A 27177-nucleotide genomic window follows, 5' to 3' on the forward strand; every position below is an offset into this window, starting at 1 on the left:
TGCTCTCCAGAGGGGAACTGGGGTGCCTGGATTGTGACCTGCAAAGCTATCAGGAGTCATAAGGGCTGAAAGCAGCAGATTGATCTGAAGCCTTATCAGCCATTCTCAACACTATAGAGCTTTAGATTTACAGTAATGTGGGCACATAAGAGTTTGGAAGTGCATTTTCTGGTCTGGGGAGTCCTCAGATTGTGGCCGGGTTGCCTGTAATGTCGCACTCTGTGGTCCTCGCACCTAGTTTGTTCCCTGTGGGGCTGTATTTGATGGGCTTTGGCCTGTGTGAGAAAGTGGCAGGTTTACTCCTAACTTAATGGCCTCCTTTGGAATCTACCTGCTGCTCAATTTCTGTGACCAGGTGTTGCCTTCCAGAGCTGGGAGCTTGCCATTGTATTTTACAGGGAGAGATGTCCAGATCCAAGTTTTTCCTCCTTTTGATCAGGCTCCAAGAGATCTGATAATTTTCTGTACAAACTTCTGGTGTGAAGCATTACCCATTTTGCAGCTTTCCTGCAACTACTCTGAGAGATGACCTCATTGCCCTTGACAACTGCCTCAGAGAGGTGTGGAGCAAGGTGGGGCAAAGTCTCTTCTTGCACGCAAGCAGTGACAGGACGAGAGGAAACAGCCTCAAGGGAGGTTCAAGTTTGGTATTAGGAAAAAACTCTTCACAGATGAAATTCTCCAGCATTGGAACAGGCTGCCCCTAGAGGTGGTGGAGTCACCACCCCTGGAGGCATTTAAGAGGCAGAGATGTGGTTCTGAGGGATGTGGCTTAGCCCCAGCCTTGGTTGGGCTGGATGATCTGAAAGGGCTTTTTCAATCAAAACAATTCTGAGATTCTAAGTTAATGAAAGTAATGTAAAACTATGGCCCAAATCTTACAATAAACTGGCATGGCTGCAATGTTTTATGTAGGCTTCTGCTCCTCATACAGCAGCTCTTCTGCAGTGCATGATGTGACTGATGAAGGCTAGACTGTGCAGCTCAACTGCACAGCAACACCTGCACTGATAGCACTGGGTTGCATTTTCAGCTTCTACCATTCTAGTGATCTGAAAGGTTGATCTTGTAGCATGCCCAGAGGAGTGGGCTCCGACCTGGGGAGTGCCCAGCCAGCTGTGGGAAAGTTCTGTTCATCTCCTAATCTCTGAAGTGTTGTCAGCAATGCTACTAACAGATGTGGTTATAACATCATAGCAGTGGAGATGCAGTGGCACTGCCATCAGTGTGCCTGGGGACCTGCTAGAATAGTTAGCTGAAGTGAAAGTCATTGCTACTGCATCTTCACACCTACTGCAACCCTTTGTAACTGACAGCTTTGTGATCTGCTACACCTCTGCTAGAGTATTTGCTCCTGCTTCTTGGTTGTGGGGTAGGCGCAGTGGTGAGGTGGGCTGACTGAGTTTCTAGGAGTGGCAGAATCACTCTGGGTGAATGCCAGTGCTGGGCTCTCACCCAGAAGACAGAGTGCAGTCAGCTTTGACTGTGGCTTTTCCCGCTGCCCATGGACCCTCTCCACCAAGACATGGGAAAGTGGGGTTGCATGAATTTAGAAATTACCCTATGTGAGGAGGCACTGCATCCAGGACTGAAGGGCCGTGTAGGTTTAGGTTGAATTCAAAAGCTGATTTCTCATTGGCTTCACTATGAATTTAATCATTGGAGGTTTCTCATCTAGATTAGAAAGGAGTTTTGTCAAAGAAGTCTTATCGCTGTGTAAGGAAGAAGGCCTTGTAAGGGACCTGTCTGCCTGTTGCCCGTTGCTGGTCTGCAGCAGAGCTTGGCAAGATGTGTTTGTGGGTACTTAGGGAAAAGGAGGAGCTGATGCTGGACTTAGTGTTGCAGAGCAAACCCTTGGGAATTCATTGCTCTGTCTTCTACACTCTGTAGGGTTCTACAGGCAGAAATTGGGTCATCTGGGCATGCATGTCTTCAGCCTCCAGAGTTTTAGGCATGCTGGGGCAGTATTTGGAGCCAGAAACCAGCTGGGTAGGAGACAGGAGGCAGTGAGAAGAGCAGACCTGCAGCTTGCCCAAGGCAGTCAGGTATAAGAACAGGATTCCTTCTCTGGAAATTTTGCTTTCATTTGCTGCAGCAGTGTGCAGGAAACTTGTGAATGGGCTCTATCCCTTCCCAACCACACATGAAGGTTTGAAGCAGGAAACAGAAGGCAGGAAGAGAACACAGCATGTCTCATGGCTTCTGTGACAGCTGGAGAGCTGAGCAGCATTGAGAGCAGGTTACTGTGTGGACCTGGAGCAGGATAGGAGACTGAGGCAGAAACTGTCATGCCATGTAATGGTTCTTCCTCAGATGTGTACTTTACAGAGAAGCTCCTGTGTACATGTCATTTGGGTACTGCTGTGGTAGTCACAGGCTTAGTTCCAAAATTCCTTCCCTCTGTCCTTTTCACTCTTTAAATAAGATTCTCAATCATATGCTGTCTTGCTGGTTCCGTTGTTACAGTCCTGAGATACTTGCAACAATGCTGAAGTCCTGATTCCACTTTGCAGGATGCAAGCCTGGTGACTTTTTGATTAATGAATTGTCTGGTCATAACTTCTTAAAATGGGCTGTAAGTAATGTTTGTGTGAAGCATGGCATGCAGGAATGTGTTGCATAAGAGGTGTACTAAAGGCATATTGTCATTATTTGTGTTCCATTAGTGAACTTTTCCTGTCAGATCTCCCTGCGTAGTCTGAGCATGGTGATGCTGCCTTTGGCTGCTCTGTTGGTAAAAGCAGGCAACCTTCTCCTTCCTCTCTGCAGTGAGTGGGCCACATTCACACCAGGCTGAACTGGAGCTCTGCTTTCTTGTACGAAACCTGCTGATCAATGCAGAAAGTGGTTTTGTTACTTCACTTTGCCAAAGAAAGCATGGCTTGTGCAGCATTTCATGGAGCAAAAATCACATGTAGCCACTTGTCTGCCTGTGAGTGTGTGCTTAAAAGTGCTGTGGACCACATACGCAAATGAGAACCCAGTGCCAACCAATCTGTGTGGATTGATTAATAAAAAAATATTATTTATGCTTTTGTCCTTCCAGGTGTGAATTTAATTTTCCATATGCATATCTCAAGCGTTTTTTAGGTCAGATATCTTTATATACTGTTTTTTCCTGTCTTTATAGGTAAAGAATTGCAAGGGCATGAGAATTTGTTTACAGAGTGTTAGCTAGAAATTCCTCTTGTGTAGAGAACATGTCTCAGCTGAGGTACCTGCTGCTGTGCTGACCTCCAACCACTGCTTAGGGCCTGAGAGCAGAGGGAATGAGTGTGCTCACCTCTCCCTGGGTTTCCAGCACTTAATGTTCCTTTTCAGATTGCAGGCATACAGACTGCAGAGCTCCTGACCCTGGCATGACGTTCGCCAGATGTCCCACAGATCTGGGGAGTCATCGGGCTAAAGAAGTCTTGTCACAGGCAAATTAAGGCTTTTGTGAAAGACACATTGAGGGCAGAAGGCTGGCTGCCAGCAACGAAGGGAAGAAAGTCTTTGCTGTCTGACTGCATCTAAGCTTTCTTTGACTTTTGGCTGGCAGTAGGTGTGTGATAAAGTGTAGCTAATGTAACTTCTAGACAAACTGAGCTGCTCTTATAATTTCATGATCTGGAGTGTCTGCTGAATTGGGTGAGAAATTTACTGAGAACAGTTGAATTCGTTAGTACAAAATCTTGAACCTAGGCAATAGCAGAGGCACAGGCAAACAGAGCCCATGTGTGAATTAACTGAATTAACTGCCAATAAATTCACTGAGTGCCATTACTACACCATGCAGTTGAGTAATCTTCTGAAGAGGTTATATTACTTAATTTGTTGGATAGTTACATGGGTCTAAATTGCATTGTATTTCTGACTTCCAGGTTGTTGTGGGAGATAAAGTTGTTCTCATGCCTGTCAATGCAGGACAGCCTCTACATGCCAGCAACATTGAGCTTCTAGATAACCCTGGCTGCAAAGAGGTGAGTTCAGTGTGGGGAGGAGGTGTAATTACTGATCTCAGACATATTATTCATTGTTCTCTACTGGTAACCAGAACCCACCATCAGCCCAGCATAGGCTAGATGCCACTGTTAAATATTGGTTCCAGCTTGGCCTCAAAACACTGAGATATTCTTGGCGTTGTTCTGTGTGGCGCTGAAAGCTTTGTGAGGTTTGCCTGTGTATCTGAAACTCTACTGGTCAGAGTCCTCTTTCAGCAGTTCTTTGGGTCATCTGTGATAGGCTGTCAATAGACGGAATGGCATTTTGCTTATGGAGTCTTCTCCAACATCAGAATCATTCTCATAAACACTTGGAAGCTTCAGTGCCTGTGTCAGGAACTGTACAAGCCACTTCCCTTGCCATCCTAGATGTGGTATCTGAAAAGAACAGAATATCTCCAGAAGAAAAGAGCACACCTAAGACTGTCACTGTGGTGTTTGTTTGCTTTCTCCCAAAGGTGAATGCTGTCAACTGTAACACAAGCTGGAAAATCACTTTGTTCATGAAGTTCAGTAGTTATCGAGATGATGTGCTAAAGGGAGTAAGTATGCCTGAGCTCTTTTAAAATTGCTTTCCAAATCTGAAAATCCATTCTGGATTTGATAGCAGAGAGACATCACACAGTGAGTAACAGAGGAAGTGAGGATTTTGTGGAGCTCTTGAGGATCCCTCACTATTGTCCTTTGACAAACAGAATAGATTTCCTTTGCGTTATTGTCTTGCCAAGCAAAATTGTCTGGATTGTGCTTGCTTCCAGCCCCTTATCCCTCCCAGAGAGAATCCGTGAGAAAAGGTGAAGTTCAAGTTCAGGGTGATGGGGGCTCTGTACAGAATGGCTATGGCACTTCAGTTTGTGCCAAGGTGCTAAAAGAAGGTGCAGCAAACATATGGAAGCTGACAATAGCTGGAATAAGACAGCATAGCTTTAAGTGCTGAGAGATTGCACAGGCTCCAGATTGCTCCCTGAGATAAATTATGCTTTCACTTTACAGAAATACTTTTCATGTGTTCTCATTTGGACCTGAAGTTGTTATCAGCTGGCTATTTGCAGCAGGTATCATGGGTTTTGAGAAAGAATTTGAAAGGGAAAAGAGTCTATCTGTGTAGACCCCCTTGGCAAGGGGCAGAAAGAAGCAGAACTTATGCTTAAGCAGAAGAAATAGAGAGAGCATTGTTTTTGGTTGCAGAATAGAAGAAAGGAAGTAATGTGATGTTAAGAAAAATCTGTTTGCTTTCTCTAAATCCTAGGAGAGTTTAGAAATAAAGAATCCATTTAGTAAAGTTAGTCAGAATGAAAAAATCACCTTTAGGTTTATTGTTGCCCACTGTCCATTGCAGTGCTCTGAAACAAGTTGTGTTTTCACACAAGTGCACAGGCCTGCTGCAGAACTGAATCCTCTCAATGTGCTTCCAGACTCAGGGCCTGCTTTTTCTGCTCTGCCCTTGGCAGCTGCTTCAGCAAAAGCAAACGAACGCTCTTTGTTCACACCACCAGAGTTGATCAGAGAGAGGGTGAGTCTTGTGGCTTTGCCTACCAGCTGATAATGCTGCTTTTTCACTTTCAGGGAGATGTTGTTAGACTGTTTCATGCAGAGCAAGAGAAGTTTCTGACCTGTGACGAGTATGAGAAGAAACAACACATTTTCCTTCGTACTACACTACGTCAGTCAGCCACTTCTGCAACAAGCTCTAAGGCACTGTGGGAAATAGAGGTATCTCTTTTCTTTCTATAAATATTTTAGGGCCTGAGGACCAAGGTTCAGTAAAAATGCTTTACCATAACATGAATAATCACTGTGCATTGCCCCATAGCTATGATTCTTTTTGAAGCAGCTGGTGTCAGATGAGCGCTGCAGAGATGCTTCACTGCTGCACACCTGTGGAGAGGACATTTGCTTACTGTGTCTGCTTGTGCTAAAGTAACAGAGTCAAACTCAGACTTGATGGGAATGGTGTGAAGTTATCAAAGCCAATCCAATGATACTCACATATCCTGACTCCTGAGGGCTTATATTCCAGGACACTGGAATTCATGGCTGACAGGAACTTGCACAGATGTGGTCAAGTCCATTCTTCTGCAGCAGGGCACATCAACAGCTGTCTACAGTTAGGCTGGATAAATGTGTTGCTGCTGAGTGAGGCTGATTTTGAGATGATGACTGGCAAATATGTTTGTTGGGTTTTGCTTAACTGAGGAACATTAAAAACTGGTATGTCCCAGAGACTTGCTATTACAGTAATGCAAGTCCTGTAGCCAGAAGTTCTTACATGCTAAACAAGCAGCTCCAAGGAGTTGATTTTTGTCTGAGGAAGGACTGTGTGGAAGAGAGTATATTGCACTTGTAGTTATCTGAGACTACTCCTTAAGAGAGACAGGTGCTGCTAGGCTTGAAGGTACTAAATGACCTACTGCTAGATCAAAGGGAAAGAGAAATAATCTCAAACATTTCAAATTATATGGAGCAACTGTATCAATTGAATGAAAATTTGTTAGAATCCCCTGGAGTTGTCATGGAGCTGGTGTGAGTGCTGAAACAACTTAAGAGAGTTTTAGTTTTCCTTTCAAGTGGTGCTTGTGTGGGAGTAGAGCACCTCCACTATTTTCTAGAGATCCAGATTCACACCATGTCACTTTAATGCAAATCTTAGCTCATCATATTTGCAGGGGGCAGACTAATGACACCATGGAGAGTAATAAGAGGCAAATTTCTGCCACCTGACAAAACAGTGATGTGAGTGGCTGCTGCCTGTGGTGGGCCTAGTGTGAGCACAGAATTCCTCTCTGGGCTAGACAGTTTGTAATTAGGTAGCTTACATATTTTTTATTCTGAATTAACTGTAAGAAATGCTAATGATCTAAGTATGATCTTGAGGAGCACAACTGAAATCTGTACTACTTCTTCTAGGTTGTCCATCATGACCCTTGCCGGGGAGGGGCAGGACAGTGGAACAGCTTGTTTAGATTTAAGCATTTGGCAACTGGAAACTACTTAGCTGCAGAGGTAAGAATACTAGTTAAACAACTGGTCATGTACTGCCTGTCCAGACATTCTGCATGTCCTGCCAGTTCAGAAATTCTTTAGTAGCTAGGTCCATGATGTAATCCTCTGAAAAGATCTCATATCAGGTGTGAATGGGGAGACCTGGGTGTGCACTGCTGTCACATGCTGTGCTCCTGCAGCAAAACCTTGCAAGGAAAAGTTTTACGAGCTACAGAAATGCTAGTAGGTGACTTCTAGACAGCATCCAGTTCGTCTCTGCTGTTGAATCTTGGATCTGTATACCATTTGGCCTCCTTTGATTCCAGCTCGTACTGGAGTTCCAGCATGTCTGGCACAGCTGCACTCATGTCTGGAGTCACTTCGTTGAGGGCACGGAAGTCTCACCAGCCAGCTTAGGATTGGCTCTCCTGATTCCCTTGAATATTCCTTTCTAACTTCCCTGACCTCTTTGAGGGGACCACTGGAGTCCTGGATATCATCCTTCTCCTCTTCCTCTGGTTGTCCTAGTTGTCCCTGGCCTGGATACAGATCTTTCCAAACAGCACTCTTAAACTCCTCAGAGCCATCCTCCTTCTTGGCAGGCAATATCACATAGCTTTTCTTGTCAGAGTATTGAGACCTGAGTATATTGGTTAAGTCTCTAAGGCTGTATTTCTCCTCTTCTTCCTCTTGTGTACCAGAGGTCCTCTGCCCTAAATTCGCTCTCGAATCACTCTTTGTCAAATGTCTAGTTTTTGCCTGAGCTTTGGCTGGAGCCAAAAGGACAGTAGGTATTCTTTCTAGTGGATCTGAATCACTGAGGGTCTGAGTTGCTGCCTGTAAGTGTGAATTTGATTTAGGGTTAGAAACTGCTGCCTAAGGATTTGAACTAGGTGAAGAAACAGCAGAGACTTGAACAGCTGGACCTGATCTTTAGCTGCCTGCCACGTTTTTGTTAACAACTAAGACTTTGGCAGTTGTATTATTTCCTGACTTATTAAAAACAGAGTTGGTAACAGTTTCAGTAATATTAAAGCCTATCCAACCCAAACAGTAATCTCTGAAGTCCAAGAATATCCCTTGAATCTTTCTCCACGTTAAGTCAAACAGAAGGGAACTAAGCTTGGCAACAATCCAAAGGTGCAAGTACCATAGGCCTAATGGATAGAAAATAATACCAACTAACCAGATAAGCTTCATCATAACTTCCAGACTTAATTAGCAATCAATCAAGTTGAGTTTGCCCCACACTGGGCACCAAAATTAGATGTCATGGTTTGGGAATTACCTGCCTCCCCTGCTCTTAAGAAAATCACCCAGGCTAGACTCAGCTGGCTGGAAGTTAAGGAATGAAGCTATATTTACAGCTTAGCACAATTTACAAGCATATATAGACACAATATACACAAATATTTACAGTTATATATACCAATATGTAAGTTAAAAGTAATACAGAAACACAACACTCCTCCCAGAAATCAGAGTCCCCAGGAGGGACTCCCAACCCTTTCCACCCCCCACTCTTATCCCAGAATGTACCTTACATGCAAGGTGAGTTGTGAGGATCGGCAAGGGGGGTTAAAGCAGAATGGTTAGGTGGGTTACACAGAGCAGCAGAAGCCAGGGAGAAAACACAGACACTGACTCCAACAGACAGAGCTCTGTCTTATCTATGTTTGTGTCCTTGGGTTTATACATCTCAGCAAGCCTATGAATGAAGCAGACATCACCACTGTTTCCTTTTCACAGCCTATAATCTAATTGCTAATGAAAATATTCCAATTAGCCTCAAACCAGAGCATGTTGTCATGGCAGCTGGGGCAAACCCCATTGTTTAATATCCATCATATCCACATTGAAAATCCTTGGATTCCTTGATCTCTGTGCTCTTATTTGCCCTTGATTTGTAGCAAACACTCAGAACTGCTCTAATTCAGGAGTTGTATTCCTTCTTGACAGAATGTCTCCACGGTGCTGATTTCAGTGTACCGATCTCTCTGCCAGCTGCAATGTTGTCCAAAACACCTCTGTTCTGCAGCAGCCTGACAAAATTGTGTGTCGGTGTTCTGACTGTTGGTGTTGTTCTAGTGCATACACAGGGTGCAGCGTTCTGCTGCTCTGCTCTTGTCTTTTGACTCAAAGTTGAATAAGGAAAGGTCTGGGCAAGATTTTGCTTCTTTTGGTGGAACAGAAGGTCCAAGAGCAGAAGTAAGATCTTGCAACTTGTCTGATTATTACCTGTTACTCTATGTTAAGGCAAAATAGTGTTTTAACTTACCAGAAGAGCAGGTTAATGTCATTTAAACCCCTTAATTGTCTTTAGAAGTAAACTAGGGCTCTTGACAAGCTGTAGTAGATCTTATAATAACAAATTTATTAAATGACACCAGCTTTAGTATGGATTAGATATGACTTAAGAGGTTTACAGCTTCCTGCAACTAGGGAGAATCATAGAATCAGTCAGGCTTGGAAAGGACCACAAGGATCAGCCAGTTCAAACCCCCCTGCCGTGGGCAGGGACACCCTACCCTAGAGCAGGCTGCCCACAGCCTCAGCCAGCCTGGCCTTAAACACCTCCAGCCATGGGGCCTCAACCACCTCCCTGGGCAACCCATTCCAGCCTCTTACCACTCTCCTGCTCAACAACTTCCTCCTCATATCCACTCTGACTCTTTCCACCTCCAGTTTTGCTCCATTCCCCCCCAGTCCTGTCACTCCCTCAGAGCCTAAAAAGTCCCTCCCCAGCTTTTACGTAGCCCACTTCAGATCCTGGAAGGCCACAAGAAGGTCACCTGGGAGCCTCCTCTGCCCCAGCCTACACAGCCCCAACTCTTTCAGTCTGTGCTCACAGCAGAGCTGCTGCAGCCTCTTAGCATCCTCCTGGCCCTGCTCTGGACACTCTCCAGCATCTCCACAGCCCTCTTGTCCCAGGGGCTCCAGAGCTGGATGCAGGACTCCAGGTGGGGTCTCAGCAGAGCAGAGCAGAGCAGAGGGGGAGAATCCCCTCCCTGGCCCTGCTGGCCACACTGCTGCTGCTGCAGCCCAGGCTCTGCTTGGCTTTCTGGGCTGGAAGTGCACACTGCTGGCTCCTGCTGAGCTTTTCTTCCAGCAGCACCCCCAAGTCCCTCTCCTCAGAGCTGCTCTCCAGCCACTCACTGCCCAGCCTGCACTGGTGCTTGGCATTGCCCTGACCCAGATGCAGGACCTTGCCCTTGGTCTTGTTGCACCTCCTGAGCTTGGCTTGTGCCCACCTCTGCAGCCTGTCCAGGTCCCTCTGGATGGATCCCTGCCCTCCAGCCTGGCTGCTGCACCACACAGCTTGGTGTGGTCAGCAAACTTGCTGAGGCTGCACTCAGTGCCTCTGCCCATGACACCCACAAAGATGTTGAACCAGACTGGTCCCAGGACTGACCTCTGAGGGACTCCATTTGTCACTGGCCTCCGCTTGACACCTGCTGACAGCCACTCTTTGGGTGCGGCCATCAAGGCAGTTCTTTATACATCCAGTGGATGGTAAGCTTAGAATTTGGCCTCCTGGTTGCCCTGAGGATCTGAAATTCAACTGCTTTGTGGTCACTGCAGCCAAGGCTGTCCCTGAGCCTCACATCAGTCACCAGCCCTTCCCTGTTGGCCAGAACAAGGTCCAGCATAGCAGCTTTCCTTGTTGGTTCCTCTACCATTTGGAAGAGGAAGTTGTCATCTGTGCAATTCAGGAACATCCTGGATTGCTGATGCCTTGCTGTGTTGTCCCTCCATCAGGGACAACAGGGTGGTTGAAATCTCCCATATGAGGGCCAGGGCTTGTGACATGGAAGCTGCTTGGTTTTGCCTGTGAAGGGCTTCATCTGCTTGGTTCTGCTGGTCAGGTGGTCTGTAGCAGACTCCTACTGTAACACCACCCTCTCCTGTCTTCCCTTTAATTTTAACCCATACCCTCTCAACCAGCTCATCATCCTTCCCCAGGTGGAGCTCCACTGATTCTAGCTGGTCAGTGATACAGAGGGCAACGCCTCCTCCTCTCCTTCCCTGCCTATCCCTTCCCCTTTCAAATCTAGTTTAAAGCCCTGTCGATGAGCCTGGCCAATTCCTGCCCCAGGAACTGGGACAAGTGTATCCCATTAGTTGTTTGCAGCTCTGGTGCCTTGTAAACTGAGCCAGGACTACAGAATCCAAACCGCGGCTGATGACACCAGCCCTGGAGGACTTGTTTTCACCCTGAAGAACCGAGCCAGGTTCTCAGTGGAGGTTTAGACTCTAAGCCACCAGCTAAGATCCAGGCTGCTGAGTTTGGCTCTCATCTTCACAGTCAGCAGTCACTTAGAAAAAGTTCTGCAGAAGATTATTTTTTCAGTCCCAGTTACAGCAAAAGGACCCAAGTTATTTTGAAGTTTTGTATTTAGAGAGGTGGCAAGGTCAGGTGAAAAAGGCCTGCTTCAAAGTAACAAAGACATTCCTGATATTTTTTAAAAGTCTTTTCAGCTTGTGTGGCAGGTATAAAACACACCCAGTGTGTCTGTGTGTGGGAGCCAGCTGCAGTTTACTTGAACAGCTTTCAAAGGCTGCAGGTTGGGTCCACACAGCTGAGCATTTCTCATGAACACATCTCACCTTTCCAATGTTCTAATCACCAGGATAAAAGTCTCTTTGAACTGAATGTCAGCTTATTGATTGTGCTGAACCCAAACCTGCACCTTTGGTATTGGTCTACATCTGTGTGGCAGCTCCAGCTCTGTGATTTCTAAGCTGGATGCTTTGTACCATGCTGAAGTGACCAGGTGCCTGGGCCAAGACAGGCAGCACAGCTGGTTTGGTATCTGCAGTGCCCTATGTGAGCTAAGATAAAGCAGGGAAGAAGGCAGGCTTCATCTTTACCTCTGAGTCTGTGAAACAAGAAACAAGCGTGCAAATTCTTGCTGTCCCTTCCAAGCAGCACGTGCAGTACTGATGCTACTCCAGAAGGCTGGCTGTGCCCTGAGGGTCTTCCCCACAAAGGTGTGAAAACAGGCTGCCCATGCCAGCAGGGTGAAGCAAGGAGCTCAGAGATAATAGTGGCAGAACCAAACTTGTGTTTTCTGACTGGTAGTGTGCTTTGTTCTTTAAAGCAAATTGCTGCTCAGGTGAAGACCCTTCTTCAGCCAGGCTCTCAGAAGCAGCCTCATCTTTGATGCCAGCGGAACCTGAGCAGTTTTGGCTGCCTGGATGGGTCTGGACTTTTTCCAACATTTTTTCTCTTGTGCAGCCACCCCCCCTTGGATTTCTTAGACCATTGTAGGACTGAAGCCTCCTCAATAACCACTTCTGACTTCTATGTGTGACTACTTTGTAAGTGGCTTGTACAGGATAGTTTCTTTTTAGAGAAACTTATCAACCTCATTCACTTCAAATTCAGAACTGCTGTTAATCTTGGTTTAATATTCTTCTAAATGGATTTCTGTTACGTCTCAGTGTTAAAAAAATTCACCTGCCATATGATATACATCATCATAATATGCTTTTATGTGAGTGGGCAGAGCCATACTGTTCATAATAAATGTAATCCTGTTGTAATCACTGGAGAATGGATCACAGCGAAGGGGGCTGAGTGCATGTTCAAGTTAACATTGACACTGGGCAATACTCTCCTGCTTTCTGAAGAGGATGCAGTAAAGGAGTGGGACTGGCTGACACAAGAATAGAAACCAAAACATTTCATGGGGTTGGAATGAAAACTGCATATCTATGTGAGCGATAGTATCCTCAGATTAAAAAAAAAAGTGAAAGGGAAATGAGTTCTTAAACTTGATGTTATAAAGCAGGATTAACCCCTTGGAGCAATGCCCTTCAAGGGGCAATGGGTGGAAGCTGAGGCATAGAAAGTTCCATGTAAAGGTGAGGAAAAGTTTCTTCACTGTGAGGATAACAGAGCACTGGCACAGGCTGCTCAGGGGGGTTGTGGAGTCTCCTCTCCGGAGATATTCAAGACCTGCCTGGATGAGTTCCTGTGTGATGTGTATGGGTGTCCTGTGCTGGCAGCTTTCAAGGTCCCAGCCCTTGGCATTCTGTGATTCTGTGAGCCCTGGAGAAGCTTTCCCTGTATTTCCATGTACTTCTTTTTCTTTCATTTTTGTGAACTTTGTGAAAACTGAAGTGCTGCGTAGAATGTTTTGCTGAGGCAGTTGGAATGTTATGTGGAGGCAATTCGAAGGCCATAACTGAAGCCCTTCTGTAGCCAGTTCTTGGAAACTGACCACTGACGGTGAACTTCTGTGCTCAGGAAGCAAAGAGGGATCCCTGTTTGCAGTGTTATTTCTTAGGGTGACATGGAAGCAAGCCTTTGCAGAAAGATTTATTAACCTGCGGATCATACCAGCTCATGCACAGGAGGAAAGCAGGGTGGTGAATGCTCCGCGGCTCCTCCTGCCTGCAGAAACTGTGGCAGACAGCTGGGTGGAGAGGGCCTCGCTTAACCGGAAAGTGCCAGGATTTTGCTGCCCAACACCGATTTGCAATGGGCGAAGGGCCCAGCAGATGGCAGCATTCACCACCGGTGCTGGTTGTGATGGTGCTGCTGGGACCCCCCTGCACCTGCAGCAGCGTCTTTCACCCGAGTGGTGCTTTCACAGCCTCTCCTGTAAATGCTAACACATCACTCGGATGAGTTTGTGTCTGTTGTGCTCGGTGATTAAAGGTTCTTGCAAGAAAAAGGCCCTGCCAAGATGGCAGAGTGAACTGTGTATCGTAAGCCCTACTTCTGTTTTTCTCTCCTAGGAGGAGTGTGGATTTGTTTAGAGCTCTGTGAGGAGTGAAGGCTAATTCACAGCTATGTGTGAAGAGGTGGAAGAGCTCCAGGGAGTGGAAGAGAAGGAGGATATGTTACTGATTTGCCGAGGCAGTCTGACCGGTTCCACAGCCCCCTGAATGTGTTGTTTCACAGTGAGAGCATTTAGAAGATGTCCAATTAGCAAAATCCAAACCTAGATTCTCCAAGGTTTTTAAGAACCTTGATATTGCAGCAAAAATTCTTGGCCTGCCTTGCTTTCACTTTGGTGGTAGTTAGGAACTACATTGGCATCTATTGACATGCAAATACCTTCAGAGGTCTTGGCAGAAGGATGGTGTCCCACAGCCAGCTGGTTTGCAGCAGTGCTCTGTCCTCGGCTTGGCTTTTCCAAGCCTGCATGAATCCCGTTTGTGTGTGCAAGAGTCTAAGGAGGAGGGGAAGTGTGGAGCCATTGATGCATCAGTCGTTGTCATTAGGTAATCATAAGACCTGCTTCTGTTATTAAACAGCCAACGTCTGCTGGTACCACACTTCTGTCTAGCTCAAAACAGCACATGTGGATGTGTGCTCTGATCTTTGTGCATTGGATTTTTGCTTAGTATTTCTATTTCTTAAGCCTCTATTCAGTTATATTCATGCCTCTTTATTTTTTGATGCTCGATGGAGGCTTAGGAGACTTCTTTTTTTTGAGTTGGGAGTTTGTACATGCACAGGGTTTGTTGGTTTGGTGGCTGTGATGGTGGTGTTGGTTTGGATTTCGTTTTCCTATGACACGGCAAATACCTGGGTCAGGAAAGTGTCAGAGCTGCTGGTCTTCCCTGGTTTTGGCTAGCAGGTGATTCTGTTACTGAACAGGGCAAGAAAAGTTCCTCAGTCCAGTGAGGTGCTAGGAAGCAGCATCTCCATATTTTGGTGCTGGATATGTTGGGGATCACTCCACCTGAGTGAGCCAAAGGCAGCAAGGCTCAGAGGATGTCTGCTTGCATCTCAGAAATCATCACCACTGCTCTAAGCAGTGACTGCCATATTCATATTGGCTCATGGAATTCCTTACACAGGCAAACTCCTACATCCATACCTGTTATGTGCTGTGGGGGTCCTCTGGTGGTTTGTGGCATCCATCCTCTTCCTCTCCATGGCCTTTATCTGCAATTCTTTGTGCATGCTCTCTAGGCTGCCTGACATGGCTGATGAGACAGACTGGCCATAGAGTCAGGCTAAACCAGTTTGCTGCTCTTAACTACTTCCTTCTCAAGCTCACAGTTACAATCTCTTATTGTTTACACAGTTAATGAATCTTGGTGAGGATTCCAGATCCCTAAATGTTTCTGGGTCAGTCTGGTACCAGTTCTCCCCAGGCAGGGCTGGCTGTCTCTATACCCTTAAAGCTGCCTGTGCCTCCTGAAAAGACAGAAGCACACACGAACACCTCTCATCTGCTCTGCTAAGGCACCATTCATCAGCAAAAAGCAATCCTGATCTGTAAGACCTCTGAAGACTTAAGACTTTTTAATTTCCCCCTCCTGAAGCTGGTCAGGAGCTTTGTGCTGGTGCAGACTGCAGTTTGTTGGGGTGGAGTCACAGGCAGTCTTTCTCCAGGTAACAAGACAGCAGAAGTCCTTAGAACGCCTTTGCGGTCTTTGAAACTGTGCGAAAGTCCTTTGGATGCAGTGAAAACAAATCACTAGGACATTAACAGAGAGCCTAATAAAATTAAAGATCCAAGAAGTGGATTTTCTCTCTTTTGGCCTGAAAACTCTTGCTCTTGTTGATTGGGTAACATGTTAACAGGCTGGTTATCCAATTAGATGGGAACTGATTACATGTGTTGAGTTAGATTCTTTTATTCTTTGGCTGCCAGGGTTCCCTTCATAAATGCAGGCTTTAACCAAGGCATTAAAATGCTCATTTAGCTGAAATGTTGCAATCTAAATCTTCCTCTGACAAGTTGTTTCAAATACTCTTTACCTAGTGAATAAAATTTAATCAAGATCAACATGAGTGTTTCTCCAAGCTGCTCTCTCTCTCCTCCTTAATTGAGGGTCTGAAAATATCCTGCTTGGGTGCTTTCTGCGCAGGAAAGCAGCATTGGGTGTAGAGATGAAATGTCAAGCTGCCCACAGTATAGACTGAGGTTCAGAATTAAGGCTTTAGACTGCAGAGGACATCTCACCACGGGAAGATGCTAAACAATAGAATTAAAGTCAGTTATATCTTAAAGGTCTCCGTATGTTAGGCTTTAACATGGCTGAAACTCCTGAGATTCTACTCTTGAGCAGAACAACTTCTTACTAATTAGCATCATAGTCTTACTTTCTTAACACCTGCAAAGAGTTCTACTTGATTTCATCGGCAACAAAGGAAAAAAAGTAAAGCTGTTAATTTCAAGGATTCTTTTGTTTCGGAGGCCTGTTGAAGAAGGTGGGAGTGATCTTACAGAAGTCAGGAAGAGCAAGAGGTTTTGGAGTGGTAAGACTGTCACTTTGCTCATCCTGCTTTACTTGGGTGTTGGAAAGGACTCAGGACAGGTGAGTGGCCCTGAAGTGGCAGCTGCTCAGCACAGCTGAAAATGAGGCCATGAACATCAGCCCTAAACCATCATGCCACCATGTTTGTGGTTTAAGGTCAGCATCTCTGCACCTTCTCTAAACATCTTTTTGGGTTTATTATTTGTGTTACAGTGGGGCAAGGAAAAACATCATTAGAGATGTTAGTTTTCATTTGAGCTTTCTGTCTCAGCCTCAGTCTGAACTGTTTTGGAGATGTGAGGACATTTGTTTAGCTATTCTGAAGTGGGCAGAAGAAGTGCAGGAGAGTTTTCTAGTTTCACCTGTTGATGCTGTACGTTTTTTAGAAGCATCACTGAAGTGAAAACAAGCAGCTGAAGAACAGCAGAATTCAAAGCCAAATTCTTGCTCGGTAGACAACTGCCTTTGCTCAGGCTCTTCAGTGGAGCGTCATAGATTTGTTCATGTGAAGACTGAGTCCTCAGCGCTGAGTCTGGTAGCAAGCCCAAAATGACCCAGCGTTGTTCTTGATGGCTTACAACCCACAGAATCTGCAGGCAGGGTAGAAATTAAGCTTCCTGCACCTTCTCTGCCTCTAAGCTGGAAGGCTGCTGTGTCTGGCTGTGACTAAGGAGAGCTGCCTGATGATTTTCTCTGTTCTTCATGGAGGACCAAAGGTAGAGCTCAGCGTAGCTGTTAGAGTGGGCAACTGGAATTACTTTAAGGCGTCAGATGAACAAAGATGATGCTGAAAGAAATGTGAGAACTTAGGAAGAGCCCAAAGCTGTATGAAAAGAGTTGTGTGTGTGTGTATGCATACAGATGTGCACGTGTACCTTCCAGCCACCTGCTGTGAGGTGTCCATTTCCTGTCGCTGCTGTTGTACAACAAGGAGGCAGCAGTTGGGGCTGGGAGACTGTTAGAAAGCCACAGAGGAGCAAAATGTGGGCTTTGGGGTAGGTACTGGTGCAGGGAGGAAAGCAGGCTCTCCGAGTTAGATTTGTTGGAGGAGCACAGCGGCTAAACACTGAAGACAGGAGCATAAACTGCCGGTCACTTCTGTGTTAGCACACCAGGGCAGAGGAAGGGGATTTTCAGCTATTTTAGAAGTACCAGAAAGGTTTTGCTCTTTCCCTCAGGGTGGTGGTGTGGAGGGAGCTGTCTTTTCTCGAGTGAAGGGGCATAAAGGACACAGTATTAATGCAAGCCTTCTGTGCATAGGAAAGCCTCTTTACAGGAGTTGCCTGTGTGGTAGTAGATGCATGATCGTGTGACAGCGAAAGGTTCTGCTGGGTTTGCTCAGCTTGCCCCGTGCAATTCACTTCTGGTTTTGGCACGCTGGCAATGCTCAGTTCCAGCCGGGAGGGTGGCTACTTATCTGTGAGCTGCACGCGTGCCGTTGCTTGCTTAGGAGCTGCATTACCTTACATGACTAACAATGACACTTCAGCAATTGGGGCACTGGGATGGCATATCCTGTGTCAGGGAGCACGGTAAATATTGAGGCAAAGCTGTTTCATTATGTAAGTCAAATCTTGGAAGGTTTCATGGGTGTGGGTGTATATGTTTATTTGAGCATCTCTCCACCTACGTAATCCCTCATCCTCTAGCCTACATATTTCCTTTCTAAGAAGTGAAATCACATTAAACACTGTTAAATAGTAATGCTTTGCACTTGTTAGCATGGAATGTCTTTATCCAAACTTCTCATACTGCTTTAGTCATTAATTAATGCTTGATGTTCTGGGTATGGCATAGAAAATATTATCCCCCATTAATAATGGTTAAAGAGAATCATAGAATCAACCAAGTTGGAAGAGACGTCCAAGATCATCCAGTCCATCCTATCATCCAGCCCTGTCCAATCAACTAGAGTGAAAAGAGAATCAGAATATAGTTAAAGAGAATCAGAATGTAGTTCAAGACTCTAGTGTCATTGCCATTGCTGTTTCAAAGATGTATTTACTGTGAGTTCACTGCCTGCCTGTAAGACCTCAGCAGACATGAAGCACTCAGTTGTTATCTCACTGTACCTGCCCAAGGTCAGTCCTGGAAGCGGTGGTGTGTGTATGGATGTGGGTGTCTGTAACCTGCTGTCTGGGCCTTTTTCATCACTCTTCTGGGTTTGGTTTTTTGAGACCAAGCCCGATTGTAAGACACGCTTTTTAAAAGTGACTTGAGCAGTTACTCAGAAACTGGATCAGGAATTCTTGTACCCTCGTTCTCGTACTGCTTCTAAATGCTCCACACTGCTTTTGCAAGGGAACACATAGAACTGAGTCAAATCTGCTTCTTCAGTTCTGAAATGTCTAAAACCTGTCAAGATAGTATTTGACTTCTTTTCTTTTCTAGCTTAACCCACACTATCCAGAGAGTAAAAATGAAAGGAAGGCTTTGGTAAGTGGAATTTGTTTCATGTAATCTGGGAAATACTGTATCCTTAACCCAATATAGCCCAACACAGAATCACAGAAACATTTTGGTTGGAAAACACCTCCAAGATTATTGAGTCCAACCACCCTCTAACTCTAACAAGGCTGGGGCTAAACCATGTCACTCAGCACCACATCTTTGCCTCTTTGAAACACCTTCCTGGGCAAGTCTGTTCCAGTGCTTGAGAACCTTTTCAGGAGGAAGCTTCTTCTAATGTCCAACCTAAACCGCCTCTGGTGCAAATTGAGGACATTTCCTCTCACCCTGTCACTTAGGCAGAAGAGACTAACACCCATCTAGCTATAAATGAAGGTCCTTCATAGCTTTCATTTTACTGATGTGTTAATGCCTCTGGACTCTTTTCTCTCTCCTGTGAAGCTCGTAACTGGCACTGCAGAAACTTTTCCCTCGTGTAAGGCAAATGGTAGGAAACATTTGGACTCTGCATCAAACTGGCATTAGTGGAAGCTGTTCTGCTTGGTGACTGGAGGCAAGAAATGTATCAATTCTCCTCAAATCAGATGTATTTCTTCATGGCAAAACCCAGCATCCTCTTTAGCAAGAAAAAGAGACAGGCAAGTCTGGTTAGTTCTGTGCCAATACCAATTCAGAGGCTCTGGTTGTGGGGATATGCTTGTCAGGCAGCTGTGAGCCCAAGTCTAAGAATATGCTGAGACTCTGCACTGCCTGTACCAAGTTCATGCAGGCAGATTCTCAGGCACAGGCTGACTCTGAGCCTTGCCACATTTCAGGCAACTCTAGCATGGCATCTTCACAAGATCTGAGTTGTCCTTCTGCAGCGTGGGTAGGTTGGACCAAAGCCTTATGCCCTTTGCCTAGGAGGCAAAAAAGGCATGCTGGCTAATTCTGACTAATGAGGCAAGGCCTCATGCTGGAGTTCATAGCGTGTGAAGAAAAGGGAATTCAAACCCTGGGGGAGTCTTATTGTTACTGAGACAAACAGCCAAAAAAAGAATCGTTCCTCTGTCAGATGAATGAAATTGCCTTGCAAATGCTGAGACCACCTTCGAGACAATTCAGTTCCACCTCTTTCTGTTTGCCTTCTGGCTTTTGTTCTTGTAGAGGACACATTTCCCAGTTTTCCCTCTGCCTGGGGAAGAATCTTTTATATCTTGTGCAACGAAAGCCAAGTTTGTTACACAATCACATGCCTTCAGCACTGAGGTTTTAATAAGCGGAGGCTTGTGCAGGAGTCAGCAGCCGCGGTTTTCCATCCTGCCTGGTGTTCGGTGCTGACGGTACCAGAGCAGTGCTAGCTGAGCTGTCCAGAGAAATGAGAATTCTCTCTAGGGAACACACAGAGGTGCCACCACTTGTTTCTCTTTTGTGTTGGATTGGCCCGGGGCAGTTGGAGCTTTTGAATAGGGGCTGAAATAAATTCTGTAATATTCCAGTGTGCAGTGCTTGCCTGGTGACACTGCAGTTCTGCTCTAGCATCTGCGCCTCTGGAGCAACACTGTCGTGCGCGTCGTGGTGGCACTTCTCAGTCTGATCTCCACACTGTTCACTAATTAAGATGTTTCAGTGCCGTTTGTAGAGCAATCTTGTAAACTTGTATCCTGTTGAATGAAAGTGAGAATATACACACACCACAATCTAGGTGCTGCGGTGGCCCAGAGATCTATGAGGACAAGTCTAGGATAGTTATCTGGTCTCGTTGGAAACAGCATGAGTCAGCAATGGCTGCTTTAAGCCTTCACTCTGGCTTTGAGCAACCCAGGAAATAAGCTTCACGTTGCTGTGCAGGAATTTCTTCTCTGTTACCATGATGCAGTGTTTTGAGTCTTCCCTCACAAGTACAAGAATCTCACGTTTGGAGTTTTCTGGCGGCCTGGCATCCAAGGCACACACAGCCTGGAGCACGCAGGTGCTGCTCCTGTTCCTTCTGTCAGCTGACTGCCTGACTGCAGCAGTTCTTTCTGAAGCATTGCCTGTGAAGGAAACCTGCAGTAGAGAGGCAGCTGGGAGTGGACATACCCCAGCAAAATTTGACCCCTGGGTAGCAGGACAGTAGGAAATGCATTGTTGAGTCTTTTCAACTGAAGGGGAAAGTTGAGCTTGCAGCCTGTGGTTTGCTCCTCTCTGCTAGTCTGTGGCTAAAAAGCTCTCTGGGTTTGGAGGGCAGCACAGCCCTCTGTGCATGTCATGCCAGCCTTCACCTCCCAAACATGTGGCAGGGCTTCTCCTGCACGCTCCCTGCTTGGGTTACAAGCCCCGAGTGCAGTTGCTTAGGCAACTGAATCTTGAGAAGCAGAGCTGGTGCAACAGTGGACATGGGCACCTGGATTCTGCCTAAGTGCCTCTTTTCTGCCTTGCTTTAAGAGACTGGAAAGTCTGGCAGGATTTTGGCTTCAGAGAACATAAATATTTCTGGATGTTGCTGGGAGTTTTGCTCCCAAGTGTTAAGGCTGCATTTGGAATGCAGCTCATTATGCATTTATGGGCTGCTGCTCAAGATTGCAGCCAGGCTGTCTAGTTAAACACTGCTTGGGATTCTGGTAAAATCTGGCCTTACAGTGAGGTGATTCATGTCATCTAGGTGTTTTGTTTTTTTTCCTTCTCACTTCTAAGCTCCAGAAGGTTTATTTATTTACATGTAGCTGGGAAGACCTTTCTGTGGATTAAAGGCCTCATTAAAAAAAAAACAAAACAGAAAAACAACCAAGCTTGCTTCACCTCTTGAAGTTGAGGAGATCATGGAATTGTTTTGGATGGAAAAGACCTTTAAGGTCATTGAGTCTAACCATTATCTAGCTCTACTAAGGCTGTTTCTGCCCTACTGGGCATCAAAATGCAGTGCTCTGTGTTACGGTTCCCACTAAATCAAAGCTGGGTGTGTTTTGTGCTGGAAAGTAGCTTACTCTTTCTAATTAGAGAAATGGACAGCATCCAGAAGGGCACTATAAGCACTGAGGAAGTGGCAAGAGCAGCTGGGAACCTGGTGTTTGTAATCACCTTTGTCTCAAAGGCCATCTTGTGATAGGTGCCTCAAATGCATTTGTCTGCCTTCCGTGAGAGTGTTAACCCTAAACACCTCCAACCTGGGTCTTACTGGTGAGATTTTTATTAGGATGGAGACTGGTATGCATTTCCTTTTCTTAAAAAGAGGTTGGACAGTTACAGAATCACAAAATCTCAGACTGAGGGGGGTTGGAAGGGACCTCGGTAGATCATCCAGTCCAACACCCCGCCAAAGCAGGTTTGCCTAGAGCAGGTTGCACATCCAAGTGGGTTTGGATTCTCTCCAGAGAAGGAGATGCCACAGCCCCTATGGTAAGCCTGCTCCAGGGCTTCAGCACCCTCACACCAAAGAATTTTTTCTCCATGGTTAAGTGAAACCTCCTCAGTTGCCATTTAAGCCCATTGCCCCTTGTCCTGCCACTGGGCGTCATTGAAAAGAGTTCACTCCCATCCTCTTGCCCCCCACCCTTTAGCTATTGATCAGATCCCTTCTCAGGCTGTTCTTCTCCAGCCTAAAGAGCCTCAGGTCTCAGCCTCTCCTCTGGAACTGCAGGGCCTGGAACTGGAGACAATAATCCAGGTGTGGACTTTGCAGGGCAGAGCAGAGGTGGAGGAGAACCTCCCTTGGTCACGGACTGCTAGGTGCAGTTTGAGGTATCTTCTTTGACTTCTGTTTATCTATACTTATTAATTCTAAACAAGTCTACAGTTCAGTTTTCTTTCTGGCTTCCAAGCCAGGTGATTTTTTTCCCTGATAAACACTGTGAATTAAAGGTTCTTTAAATTTTATTTTACCTTCCATCAACTAAGTTTAATTAAAATTTTGTTATGTGAGGCACTGGTGATGCAGTTTAAACAAATTGAATAATCTTGGGACATTTATTGTGGGGTTTTTTAAAGGCTTGGTTAGGAACTAACCTGTCAATAAACAGCCTGGAAATTTTTCAAAGAAAAAAGAAAAGGATCTTCGGCCTTAAAGTGCCAGAGCCTCTGCTTCTGTGAAGCCAGCAGTCAGAGCACTGGGGAGACTGTGGGGAGGAGACACAGATGCCAGCACAGGAACATCAGCCTGCTGTGCACACAGCTCTGAGTCAGCTCTGCGAGTACCTCCTTCCTTACAGAACGTCTGGCTCCTGACAGCAGAGCTGCAACGTGATGTCTGTGCTGGAAATGGGTGACTCACAAATGAGTCAACAGCCAAGGTGCTGGAGGAGGCTAACTGCTGTGCTGGCTGCCAGGGCTTTGCCAACAGCAGGAGCAGGGCCGGCCATTCGTCTATACTACTTTCTTTTCATGCAGGATTTCTAAATCCTCTAACCTATGGAGTTCTGTTCATGTTGCCACTCTGTGCGAGTCTCTTAAACTGGGTTAGCACTGAGATATCACATTGTACTGAATTTAACAGGCATTTTCAGAACTCTGGCTGCTATTAAATGTGATTTCTGCTGAAATCTCTTGTGCAGTCTAATGCATTCATTCAGGAGCACGGCATTATCTGGGTCTGTCTGTGCCACAAGGTGTCTTCCAATTGGAATTGTAGATCGGGCTTCCCAAAAGAAGAGGAATTTCAGCACTGTTGTGTTTCTGTATTGCATTATCACAGTATCATCAGGGTTGGAAGATACCTCACAGATCATCAAGTCCAACCCTTTACCACAGAGCTCAAGGCTAGACCATGGCACCAAGTGCCATGTCCAATCTTGCCTTGAATAGCTCCAGGGACGTCGACTCCACCACCTCCCTGGGCAGCCCATTCCAGTGCCCAATGACTCTCTCAGTGAAGAACTTTCTCCTCACCTCCAGCCTAAATTTCCCCTGGCGAAAGAGGAAGGCCCCTCCTTAAGCTGAACTCCATGGAGCGCAGTGCCCAGCTGAGGTGGATAATGGGGCTTTGGGAGAGGTCACATTATGGGTTTTAACCCACGGAGAAGGGTTGTCATCTGCGGGCTACAAGTCCCAAAAAAGACCACTCCGCACCTGGAGATTTTGTCTGGGATTGTAGGATGGGAGCTGCCTCCCCTCGCATTTGCCCTTCACACTGCAAACACTGCGTGCTGGCTGTGCCAGAGTCTTGAGCTTCTTTGACTCACTGGAATGCACTGCAGTGCTGCTGGCTCAGGATGACGGACTTTGCTGTGAGCCTGGGTCTGTATTTCTTTGCTCACCAAAAGGGCTGTTTGCTTTCACTGGCTCAGATTCCTGCCTTCACCTCTCAGCCTTTGCTTTCCCAGACAAGTGGCTCTGTGGCAGGGGCATCTTCAGAGCTGTTTCTGGTGAGTGGTGAGCTTTGCTGCTGCAGAGTAAGGGACTAGCAGCCCTTGGGCTGGGCAGACACTTAGATTTGTTAAGCAGAAGGGGCTGAGTCTGCTCTGTGTTCTACCTGGAATTTGGGATGGGTCGTTCTTTTGGAAGGTGCAGGTCCAGCTCCTGCCAGGCAAAAGTGGAGCTGAATGTGAGCTTCGTCCTTGGAAGTGATTTTAACTTGGGCATGACAGAGTGAGGTGGTTTCACCTTCTGCACCTTGCACACGTACCTGGTTTGACTTGCTCAGCCTGTCACTGCTTTGCTAATGGGTTTGAGACAATCAAACCAGGTTTTTTCCTTGGTGACTTTACTATTTGCTAATATTGTTTTAGCCACAGTTCTTGCACTGTGAGCGTGCAGTCCACCCACATCTCCTTCCTGTCCTGAGAGTGCCCTCCTTAGCTGTCAGTGGTCGTGTCACTAACATCTCTGAAGCCATTCACTGACTTCCTTTTCATGTTGATCTAAGAATTTCCTTCTCGTATTGCTTGAAGAATTTCCTTCTCTCTGCATCTGAGTCCCTTTCTGGTTCTGTTTCTCCTTTCTGTTCGCTGGATCTGGCTTTGCTGGCTCCATCTGCTCATATGCCAGTTTCTTACCTGAGTAAATGTCACCTTGTTTTCCTCTGCTGTGGAAGGTAGTGCTCCTGACCTGATCACACCACCTAATTAACTGGAAATAGTTGAATTTCACATGCTCCTCCAGACTCACATGCTGATTCAGTGATGGCTTAGCTGAAGGGCAGATTCTGGTGGCTGCTTCCTGAATTTCTTTCATCAGAAGAAGCTTTCCACAGGCACATGTGTCGGTTCTTTCTCACAGACCTTGCACCTCCTTTCAGAAAGAAATTCAGACACAAGTGTGTGTCTGGCCATATGCAATATCACCATCGCTCTCTTGGGTGGGTTGTTTCAGAGCTTTCAAACTGAGGGTTGTTTTTTTAGTGTTTAACACCTATAATCCAGGTTGAGATCCTAAAATTACATTTCCAAAAGCATTCTGAGGTTTGTGCTGAAGTCTGGTCTGGAACAGTTATACAGTTCTTGTGCAGGTCCAGTTTTGCACAGCTGAGCATTGCCTTGCAGTTAGCAGTGCTGCAGACACTGTCTTGCTCTCTGAAGTGGACTGACTTTCTAGAGTGGAAATCAGCTCCTGTTCATATGCTAGGTCTGATTTGACAGATGCTAAGCCTGGTTGGCAGGAGTTTGGTCTGACAACCTAAGTCCATTGCTCTACTGCATCTGTGCAGTTGCTGGGGAGACTAGTGAGAGGATGGAGGCAGCCCCAGACTGAAGGCTGAACTCCACAGAGACAATGTTGGAGTGAACTACTAAAGCATGATGAGACTTTGCCTTTGCCTCCCAGCACCTGTAGGTGCTCACAGTGACCCACAGGGGTGGTCAGAAATCGAGAGCAAGCACAAACACTTCTTCATGACACAGCAGGACACAGGCTCATGTTTTGGTCTGTATTTTCCCCAGAGTCCTGGGGCGGGGGGAGCAGGGAAAGGCATAAAATTACAAAGTGTGCTGGAAAACCATAGCTAAATTTGAATGTAAGATATGAGAAGTACCCAGAAGTGTGGATACTGGCTTAACCTATCCTGTGCTCCCCACCCCTTTACAGACTTCTTGACATTTAAGCTAGCTTTCCAGTTGTCTGCTTCATTTGAGAATGTAGGAAGTAGATTTTAATTTGGTGTTAGACTCTGACCAACACCTGTGAAGCTCTGAAGAAGATTCTCTCACAGTTTGCTTGCCCTTCTGGTCTGGGTCTAATCCTGACTATATAAGCCAGAATATGTACAGAAATCACCAAAAATTAAGCTGTTTTCTCAATCCTTGCATACAGGTTAAGTTTCTTTGTGTGGTTTTGTTTAATATTTTGGGGGTTTGGGTGTAGGATATGGTAGCATTTGAGGGCTGCTGCATGAGACACAGGAGATGTGAGTCCCTTGTTTCGGCAAATTCCCACTTTAAAACTCAATGACTAGATGAGCCTAAGAAAAACTTTAGAGAAGATTGCCCAGAGAGGTGGCTGAATTCCCATCCCTGGAGATGTTTCACAGAGGCAGAGACGTGGTGCTGAGGGCCATGGTTCAGCTCCAGCCTTGGCAGAGTTGGAGAATGGCTGGACTGGGTGATTTTAAAAGGTCTTTTCCAGCCCAAACGATTCTGTGATGTTTTTTAGACATTATAGTGACAAAATGGGTTATGTTAGAAGGATTCAAGAAGTGCCTAGAAATGAGATGATCACTAGCTGCTTCTCCTGTAGTTGTACTCGCCCTTGATTTTGTTGCTCGATCTCAGTTGGCAATAATCAAAGCTTTGCCCTTGATTACCTCTCACAGTTTGGTTTTAATCAAGTCACTAAATGTAACCCAAGTCTCTTTACATTGCTGTGTCCTTCTCTTCCCAGGGGTGTGTTAGAAATCAGTGCAAATGTATTCCAGGTTTGCAGGGCTTGATTTTTTTTTTTCCTTTGGCTTTCTTCATTCCTCTTCCTCTGTGATCTGTATTGTCTATGTGAAGGGTGTGCCCTAGGCTGGCAGCCTTTTAATTGGTTCTTAGCCTTTTGTAATTTGTGTAAAACACCTTGGAGGAGCAGCTTTTACTTGTGCTGGTAATTCTGTTGGTTGCCATGTGGTTACATGCACCCACTCTGAATTACTCCTTCAAGCACAGACAGGTGCTTAGGTAAGGCAGCATTTGGACGCTGTGAAGGCTAAGGCATGTAGGAAACAAAAGATGAAGATGACTGCTTAGTGGTGCTGGATCACAAAATTCCCATGGGCATTCAACAGATGGTGGGAGGAGAATGGCCACTCCAGATTCCCCGCACCTCTTGTGAGCCGCTAACACAACTTTGCAGACATCAGCTGAAGGCTAGGCTTCTTGAAGGGAAGGAGCTTCTCCAGTTGCAATGGGCAAGTTCAGAGCTGTGTTGGATCCAGCCTCCAATGCATGGTCAGCCTTCTGCTATCACTTCTAAGGCAATCTAGCTGGTGCCTTCCAAGGAGAATTTAGTGGAGTGGATATTCCATCTCTTATTGTTTCACAAGTGCACTGCCATGATTCAGACCATGTGAGAGGGAGAAAATCAAACAACAGTGCATTTAGGCAAATGCCTTACTTTCCTAGTCCCCTCCCTCTTTTAAAATAATCCAGTTTTCAGTAACTCTTTTATCTTTGCCCCTTTCAAAACCAGCATTGTGTGGTTACATTTG

The 27177-nt window shown here is 46.0% G+C and overlaps 1 protein-coding gene across 1 annotated transcript in view; it reads left to right on the forward strand.

The window, feature by feature from the left end:
* ITPR2 (inositol 1,4,5-trisphosphate receptor type 2) overlaps window positions 1-27177 on the forward strand; it is a 204644-nt gene that overhangs the window by 35061 nt on the left and 142406 nt on the right. Inside the window, 5 exon segments of the mRNA XM_064154862.1 lie at window positions 3864-3962; window positions 4442-4525; window positions 5550-5696; window positions 6891-6986; window positions 18585-18629. Coding sequence (XP_064010932.1) covers window positions 3864-3962; window positions 4442-4525; window positions 5550-5696; window positions 6891-6986; window positions 18585-18629 — 471 coding nt within the window.

This window comes from Pogoniulus pusillus, chromosome 15 (genome assembly GCF_015220805.1).
Source record: "Pogoniulus pusillus isolate bPogPus1 chromosome 15, bPogPus1.pri, whole genome shotgun sequence".
Taxonomy (NCBI): domain Eukaryota; kingdom Metazoa; phylum Chordata; class Aves; order Piciformes; family Lybiidae; genus Pogoniulus; species Pogoniulus pusillus.